General features: G+C 29.7%; 1 protein-coding gene across 1 annotated transcript in view; it reads left to right on the top strand.

Annotated features, from left to right (window-relative positions):
* Positions 1-9,817, top strand: part of LOC107438397 (RNA polymerase-associated protein LEO1) — a gene marked incomplete in the record, with an annotated part of 27,645 nt that extends 17,828 nt beyond the window's left edge. The window contains 6 exon segments of the mRNA XM_043052941.2: positions 1,511-1,605; positions 2,142-2,279; positions 3,651-3,786; positions 4,953-5,142; positions 7,122-7,225; positions 9,694-9,817. Of these exon segments, the coding sequence (XP_042908875.1) occupies positions 1,511-1,605; positions 2,142-2,279; positions 3,651-3,786; positions 4,953-5,142; positions 7,122-7,225; positions 9,694-9,762 (732 nt within the window).
* Between the last annotated feature and the right edge of the window lie 148 nt (positions 9,818-9,965).

The raw sequence follows: 9,965 nt of genomic DNA on the forward strand, positions 1-9,965 counted from the left end.
TTTATTACTATGAAATCTATTTTACAATTTACTTTAAATATTTTTCAAAAACTGAAACTAATCTAAAATTTTAAATATGAAATCTTTATTCTAGACATTTATTTTAATGCAAACTGATGTATAATCAACAAACTTAAGTGTAAAAATCTATCTACCAAACTAGAAGCATTAAATACATTTAAAATCTGTATTTAGTATGTGTTTTGTAATTATTTTTAGATGTCTTATTTGTGTTTTGTAATTAAAAATTAATTTTTTTAAATATAACATTTTACATTCTAGTGTTAAATTTACAACTTGCAATATTTTGTAATCCCATTTCTATGTGAACAAGTGACTTATTTTCATAAATATATTAATCAACATGATACATAAGTAGCTAAAATGACGATTAGAGATAGAGTACACAAAGTTTTAGAAAAGGGCCCCGGCAAAAATTTGAGCCCCAGGGCCCCTAAGGGTGAAGTTACGGCACTGATGTATACAATTACTAGATCTTACCTGATTAAGATGTGAGTATTTCAATTTAAAAACTAGTTTTGACTAAAAATCTGCAGATTTTTTTTCCAAACATTTTTTTTTCCAGTTTAGTTTATTCTTTGCCTGAATATACAAGTTTATAAGGAAAGTATAGGTTTATAGATATGCACATACACGTGTCTGCTCTTTTGAAAATAAAATTTTAGACAATAAAAAACATATGAGCTTCTCGTGAAATACTGTCGCCTGGTTGCCATTGGCAGCCAATAAATTTTGAGACTATACTTTTAACTTTTAAACTACGATCTCACATTTTTTCCTATTTTAATATTTGGAGAAAAAAATTCGGTCTGAGGATTAGCCACTAACGATAACTCCTTCTCCTTGTTTTCGCTTGTGTTTAAAACAAATTTAAAGAAAAAATCCTATTTTTCCTTGTCTTTGTTCCGTCATGTATTCCTCTAATTTCTGGTTTTGCGTTACGTGATTTGAAATTCATGAGTCATAATAGTTTTGTTTTTATAAATATTAGTATAGTATTAGTGTTATAAATGTTAGTATAAAATTATATTGTAATTTAAAATTATTTAGAAATCCATGGGTATAACTACAGGAAAATATATTAAAAAAACATGTGAATCCACAACAAAATCTGCACAAATCAAATGCACACGTCAGGAAGCTGTTTTTCAATTGCACAGTTCTAAATTCATTCGCTTAATAATATCCAATTAAATATATTAGTTTTAAAAAAAAACATATAGAAATCTATAACATTGGTGAAAATTGAAATGTTATAAATCGCCTCTCTTTTCAAAATTCATGAGTCATAATAGTTTTGCTTTAAAGACATTAGAATTTTTTTAATTATTTAGAAATCTAAAGGCATAACTGCTGAAAAAGTTATTAAGAAAAACTTGTGAATCCACGATCAAATCGGCATAAATGGCAAGCAGGGTGGGGCGCCTTTCAAAAAATGCATAAAGAAAACACTGCATTCATAATAAATTATGTTGTTATTGTGAAATAGGTGGAAAACACTATCAGGTGGCGGAAGGCGTACGATGATGATGGAAATATGACACCCGAAAGTAATGCTAGAATCATCAAGTGGTCTGATGGCAGGTATATATTAACTTTCCTCAATCTAAACTAAATCATTCCAGGCTCTGAAACATTTGATGTAATGTATTGGCATTATGATGGATAGTCATTAATGAAATAAAATAGTTAGACTATATTTTTTAAAAAAGAAAATTAAAACGGAAATAGATTTTAGTTTATTGCATTGAACATGCTAACTGATTATGGCAAAATATTTCACCATTAAAATGCTACTGCTATGGGCATGACAATATTTTTCTTCGTGAAAGTTAGTTGAGGTGTGTTGAGTTATTAGTTGTGGTGTATTGATATAACTATGAAGAAAAAAAGTCCTCATTGTGAAACAAGTTGAACAAAAGTTTATTACTCAAATGATAGGTTAAATAATAAATGTACTATGTGTAATTATTTATTGTTGTGTTTTAAATAGTTGCTTTATTATAATTATTTCTTTTAAACAGTGAAATTTTTTATTTTATGATTTAAATTGGATAAATAATTTACTTTATGCAAATTTTTTTTTAAAAAAGTAATAATTTGTCATATTTTTTTTTCAGTTTGTCACTACATTTAGGTTCTGAAATATTTGATATTTATAAACAGACCTTGATGTCTGGAGACCATAATCATATTTTTATACGTCAAGGAACTGGTTTACAAGGGCAAGCTGTCTTCCGGACAAAGCTAACATTCAGGTCAGATATTTTTTTAGGCAGAAATTTGAAACATCATCAAGTTAGATAGTACTGTATGTTTGTTGAGTTCTATAATTTACATTTAATTAAACATCATGAACCTACTTATTAATTAAACAAAACTTTAATTGTAATAAGGTAGAGATCTTCAACTCATGTCTCACTGAATAATCTTATTCAGTGTAAAACTAGTTCAATTATCGAGAATTGACAATCATTTTACATAATTACTGGCTTAGCAAGGCAAAATTCATGCTTTGTAGCTTTTTTTTAAAAAAAATCAGACTGTGTTGGATACTCAAAATTTTTTTTTGAAGTAATGAATATACTCTTAATGTAAAACTATTTGACATATGCTTTTTTATTTTTGTGGGGAAAATTTTTTTCTCCAAGTCTTGGCAGTCTTAAACAGAAGGTCCTCTGGAATTTGAAGTAAGACATCTATTTAAAAAATGTTTATACTTTTTGTGAACTGAGTGAAAAATAGCTTTGACTTCCACACTATTAAGACATAAATACTTTCAGTAGACTTTTGTTTCAAAGGTCATTAAAAAATCTTTTAAATAAGACTATTTTCTTAGACTTCGGCTATCAAAATATATTTGTGCTGGCAATGAACCACAAGGTATATATTTCTAAAAATACATTCTCAAGAGTAGTATCTAAAAAAGATCAAGACGTGTGGTGTACAATTGGCAAAATAAAAAAGAAGAAAAAAGAAACGGAACATCTTAAATAACTTTTTATCTAATGATCGGATTTTCATTAGAAAAAAAGATAATTCAATTTTTGATAATTATTTATTATTTTAATTAATTATTGTAGAAGAATTTCAATTTGTAAGGTATACCAGAACTCAAACTTAGTGCTTCAAATATGCTCATTAATTACTGCAGACAATATTTTAGGTTACAATTCTATTTTAAGTTACAATTGAAATGTAAAAAAGTACTTTCTCAGAATAAACATACCTTTTTTCCTGACCAGTTTGGATGCTTAACTCTTCAAATATGGGGTGGGGGGAGTAGCTGCAATCAGGAAAATATGGTCCCAATAGTTTGGTCGGGAGTGTTGGGAGTTTAAATTCTTTAATATTAATTTTCCTTTTTTCATATTTTGCTATATCTCGGAAATCTAACACAAAATAAAAAATTTCAACAAAATCGGTCAAATAAATTTTGAGAAATCAAATTTTAAATCTACCACTTTCTTTATGAAATATGCTTATTTTAGCCTCCCTACCTGCTTTTACTTTTTTGACATATAGTTTTGAACCACCTTGCATATATTTTTGTTGTGTGTTAAAATTAGTTTATTTATTTAAAATATTATAGTGTCCATTACTGACACGCAGCCTTTTGTTATTTTCAGACCTCATTCTACTGACAGTTTCACTCATCGTAAGATGACCCTCTCCCTTGCTGACAGAAATCAAAAGACTCAGAAAATCAGAGTGGTGCCCATCGTTGGAAAAGATCCTGAAGCTCATCGTTGGGAAATGATTAAGGTTAGTTCATTATCATTTTTAAGGTTCTCACCAGTAATGAAAATTCAGTGGTTAAAAATGGTTAACACGTTCGCTGCCACCGACGCACTAGCGCATCAGAGCTGCACCTCCTGGTATGCCGACGACACACTAGCACGTCTATCGACTATGATAAGTTATATGTTCTGTGTTTAGTGTGGCTTTGGGAATTAAACGGAGATGTTGTTTCGGCACATTAGTGAAGCACTATTTTTTGTGGTTGGTTTTCAAAACTTTTGTTTTAATTTTTTTGTGTTCATGACTGCCAATATCCGTATATTGTGCTTATTATTTGTAAATATTTTCAGTATTGCTTCATAAATGATACTACATAAACTTGAATGGTATTCCTTTCTATTCCTTTCAAGCTGCTATTTTGTGCAATATGCCAGTAATTTCTGAGAATATTGATCAGACACGCTGGAGCATCAGTGGCACTCACGAAGACAGGTTGAGTCTGTGTGCCACTGACACTCCAGAGTGTCGGGGGAAAAAACGCTCTCTAAACAGGAAAATAATATGTTTCTTCATTTTTCTGGTTTTACTGGTAAAATATAAGGAACATTTAAACCATTAAAACCCTGTTTTGTAATCCTGCTTCTGAGGATGGAAATATCATTTTTAGTGGCAGCGAATGTGTTAAATAAATTTTCATATAGTGGTCTCGGATGGATTAAAAACAAATTAATTGATATAAAATCCTTACTGCAATTAAATACATTGAAATTTATTGTTTATTATCATTGATATGCAGTACCTGAATATTCTGTAATAAAATATTCACTATATTTTTAAAAAAAAGCAATTGCAAAACTGACCCACAACATACAAAATACTATTTAGTTAACCCCAAACTGCAAAAACAAGTCTACAGCCACATATATCAATCAGCCATTCATCCTTTTCTGTCTCTGTCCAGATATAAACTACATCCCAGAGTGCAGAATTTCACATACTTAACCCTCTCAAAACAGTTGAACTCATCATAGATTGTTAGGGTTAGAAAGACTATAATCTCATATATGATAGCGTGGGCTGTGAATGGATATATATATGATCACAGTCCTGAAGATGTTTACATTCCTATATTTTAATTAAGACAATCAGTATTATTGGTTTATTTTAATTGTACTATATTTTTCTTTCAGCAAGAAGAAGACAAACTGAGGGCATCCATTCGCCGTGAGAGTAAGCAAAGGAGAATAAAAGATAAGTCTCATTCCAGTGGTCTCAGCCGTTCTTATCTGGAGCCTGATCGCTATGACGACGACGATGATGGAGCCATTTCACTGTCTGCTATTAAAAACAAATATAAAAAAGGGGCTGCAGCATCCAAAGGTACCAGTTATTTCCTTCTTAGCTGCTTGGGCCGCATATGGAGTTATACAAAACTATTTTTTTTGAGAAATAGTAATTTTACGCTTTTAACCCTTTGAGTATTAATACTGGCTTTTTCCAATAACATGGAGAAGGCTCTTGGCTTTCCCCATGTTATTCAATAGGAAAAAAGTGTGTAGATCTACCAACTCTCGGGTTTGAGTATCAGATTTCTTTTGTCTAATATCAGGACTTGTTTTTTTTCCAGACATTTTTCCTTAAAACTATGAATTAGAGGACCTGTGCAAAGTTTTGCTCTCGAATTTTCCTCTTTGTTAGATGTTTTGTGTATTTAGTACATTGCAGTGTTTTTCTAAGCGTTTTTGGAAGAGCAGCTTGCCTTCCTTGTCCTTTTTGTAAAAATTAGCCGCCATCACTTAAAAACACAACACTGCTATATCAAACATCAATTTTCATATTTATACATGATTTAAAAGCTAAGCATTGCCATTCCTATCACGCAATCTAAAAATTATGCATCGGAACTCGTAATCATGTGCTTTTGAAAACCAATATCTCTTTTCATATTAACGCAATTTGAAAATCCAATATCTTGATTCATATTCTCTCGATTTTAAAATCCAATATCATGGTTCATATTCATGCGATATTAAAATCCAATATCGTGATTCATATTCACGCTATTTCAAAATGCTATATTTCGATTCCTGTAAGAACTAAGATTTTTCCTTAATTAATTACTATAAAGGTGTGATATTCTCCGTTGGTAGGTAATTTAGTTATAAATCTTATTTCGAAAAATTATGTTAAATATGGAGCATGTTTGGTATATAAAGTGATATCTTGCATGTAAAATCTTCCAGTTTTTCACTTTGTGTCACAATCACCCCTAGTTTATAGTGGACTCTTAATTTCTTTACTCAGTTTTTTTTCTTAATTTCTCTAACTTTAAATTTGCAGGAGTTGCAAATGCAAATGAAAGCAATATCGTAATCATGTGCTTTTAAGAACCAATATCCCTTTTCATATTCGCGCAATTTAAAAATCCAATACTGTGATTCATATTCACGCTATTTCAAAATACAATATTGCAATTTTTGTGAAAACTAAGATTTTTCCTTAATTAATTACTATAAAGGTGTGATATTCTTCGTTGGTAGGTAATTTAATTATAAATCTTATTTCAAAATATTATGTTAAGTACGAAACATGTTTGGTATATAAAGTGATATCTTGCATGTAAAATTTTCCGGTTTTTCACTTTGTGTCCCAATCACCAATCACTCCTGGTTTATAGTGGACTCTTAATTTCCTTTTACTAAGTTTTTTCTTCTTAATTTCTCTAACTTTAAATTTGCAGGAGTTGCAAAGGCAAATGAAAGCAATATCTTACATTGTGAAATCTTACTCTTACAGGAGTTGCTCTTTTGCTTATAAACTAGGGTGAACAAGTTAAGCAATATATCTTCTTACTCTCCCCTCCCATGTTAAAGGAGAACGTAAAATTTTGGTAACTTTTATCTAAGAAGTGAAATGTTCGGAATATTTTGTGCAGTTGAAAATAAGAACTGAAAATACTGGATTCTTTGCTAATTGTTGATGCCAAAATTCGTGAATTACTTAAAATCGAATTGTAGTATTGTAGTAGTCGAATTGTCAGTCCAAAATCACTAATTTCTTCCATAGATTCTAAAAATTAACTAATTATTTTTCTCATTGATATTTGAGTTATTATCTCTTTAATCAGTTAATAATTTTTCTCATTGATATTTGAGTTATTATCTCTTTAATCAGTTAATAATTTTACCGTAATCACTATTTACAACAATGCTATTTTCATATGTTAAAAAATAAATTTACAAAGAATTTGGATATAGTGTTCTACCACCTTTGATAGTTGACTTATTCATAGGTAGATCACTTTAATGGGGTTTAACTATAACAGGATTTGTTTGATAGGTAAAACTTGTATTTTACAGACAGGCCTAATATATATTCTTCTGATGAAGCATCAGACGATGAAGAAAGAGAGAAAAGATTGGAACAAGCTAAGGAGAATGAGGAAGATGATGAGAGTGATCTGGTTAGTTATTGCATTTCCTGCTCTTTGGAAATAAAATGTTTTGAACTTATATGTTTTCTTTTCCATTTGAAATGGTTGCAAATTTGCTTATTTGCAACTTTGTTACTACAGTTAGTTCCTCCAAGCTTTTATTTATTTATTTATTTTTTGGAAGAAATCATACATCTTTGGAACATGAATGAAAAAATAAATGAAGTACATAAAGTAAACTATTTTTAATGAAAGATACTGAAAACTAAATCGAATTAATTATTGTTATTGATTGCAGGAAAATAAAAAAATCAGTACTATTTTAAAAAGGAGCAGGTAAATATTTTGTAATGTGCATTTCAATTATTTTCTCAGCATTTTTTTATTTTTTTTTTATTTTTAAATTTATATTTATTTTTGAAATTTTGTTTTGTGAATATACCTGCTTCAAAAGATTCTTTTTGATAAGAACCGAAACACATTATACATTAGCAAATATCAATGCAAAAAATATCAAACACAAAAAATTATAAATCCCTTTGGAGAAAGACAATTTGTCTTCAAGTAAATACAGGTCCTATGATTTATGGGTGCAGTGTGGCTCTTGTGTATTAAAATTCTACGATTAACGAAACACAAAAAAATAAACGGACCACCCTAAATAAATTTTGATTGAATCTCCACATTATGGGGCTCAATCTTAATAGTTCAAGGTGGTGACCTTAAATATGCTAATTAATTAGTGCAGACGATATTTTAAGTTACAAAATCAGACACAAAAATGTACTTTCTCTGAATAAACCTACCTTTTTTTCCCCGAAGGATTCGGATTTCTGACCCCAAAAATGAAGGGGGCAGCTGCAATAATTTGACCAGGAGAGTACGCCTAGTTTAGACCCCTTAATGTTAATTTAACTTTTTGAGCATTTCGCTATATCTCCAGAACTTTTTAAGCTACTTGAAAAAAAATTTATGCAGAATTGCGCAATTCGTTTATACTAAGATAATTCCGTGCAAAAAATAACTTTTAATAAATATTCATTATTTTATTTAATAATGAACAACAAAAGTTTGAATTGTAAAGAATACAATTTTTAGCATCATTTTAAAGAATGTAATTTTACATGGCTAAATACAAAATTTGATCAAAAATGGTCGAATAGTTCCTGAGAAATCAGATTTTAAATATCTGACTGAAATTCCATCTCTCAAAATTTGTATGGCTTACAATTCTAAACTTTTTTGACCATTATTGAATAAAATCATAAATATTTACTATAAGTTATTTTTTCACATGAAATTATTTTTGGATAAAAGAATTTAATAATTTTGTGCGAAATTCTTTGATTTGCTTAAAAAGTTCTTTGGGTACAGCGAAAGACCCAAAAAGTAAAATTAACATTACGGGATCCAAACTTAGGAGCTCTTTCTCAACCAAACTATTGGAACCATATTTTCCAGATTATATTATGTTTATTCATAGAAAGTATGTTTTTGTGTCTTAACCCTTTGACGGTTAGGGAAATGAGCAGTTTTTGCTTACTTAATATGCGCAGTATTGCGAGTAAACAGTAGTTGAAAGTGGCTGCTGTTTTCCCTCGCCGTTCTTCCGAAAATGTCTTCTCTGGCGATGTCAGATTTTGAGTCTGGCCAATTTTGAGTTTACAACTGTCTATGTTCAACTCTATAGCCTTGTAATTTTGAATCCAATCTAGAAGACAAGGAAACTCCTAAATAAAGCATCGGGAGAAAGTAGCCTTCGTGGAGGATTTTTTGATGGAACTAACCTACATTTGCGTTATATTCAGAGAAAAATAACGAAAACCTCTCACGGTTAACACGGCAGAAAGAGACTCTAACTCATGATCTGCTTACCACTTGGACTAATTTATGTCAACACTATGGTCGGTGCGAGCCAAGTACAGAATTCGTATCAAGCAGCCATTGCTGGGATTCAAACCTTGGTCAAATCATTGCGAGGCGAGCTTTCTATTTCCTGAGCCACTGTGCTTTTTTCTGAATAGTCAGATGCTAAAACATTAATTACCCACAGTAACTAAAGTAAACTAAAATCGGTGGCTCAATAGCCCTTGGAGGGCCAAGGTTTGTTGTACCCATTTCAGTTTTTTTTACCTTTTGCTCTGAGGTGTTATTGGGTTTATAAAAATATATTATTGTTATGTATATAATTTAAGTTACAACTTTCAAAATTAGTATTGGAGGTTTACTGTACTATAAGGACCAGAAAAGAACAAAATTGCCCCCTCTTTTTAATTTCTGCTAAATGTCCATATTATTAAAAAATTCTGACTTTTAATTAATTTATACATTTTTCTAAAAAGATAATAATTTATTAATAAGAAATCAACAATCTATCAAGATTATAATTATTCTTTAGATTTAATGGAAGGTAGCTTTGCTCAATAAAAACGGTTAATTTTTTAACAAAATTGTGCAATTTAAACAGAATTATAATGTTTCTCTACTATCTCTTTCAGGATTATTTTGATCGTAAAGATGGAAAGAAGAAAACGGTAAATATTGAAGAGAGCGATGATGAAGATTAATTGTAATATAAATTGCCCACTTTACTTAGTGTAAATAAATTTACTTTCATTTTAATTTTGGTGTATTCATTTATTATCTTAAGAATATTTCACACAAACATATAATTCATGATACTGAAAATTTATTTCTTTTTCAATGACCCATTAAAAAAGGTTTTAGTTTGATTTTTTTTTTTTTTTTTTTATTTTTTTTTTTTTTTTTT

This window comes from Parasteatoda tepidariorum, chromosome 1, assembly GCF_043381705.1.
Source record: "Parasteatoda tepidariorum isolate YZ-2023 chromosome 1, CAS_Ptep_4.0, whole genome shotgun sequence".
NCBI lineage: Eukaryota > Metazoa > Arthropoda > Arachnida > Araneae > Theridiidae > Parasteatoda > Parasteatoda tepidariorum.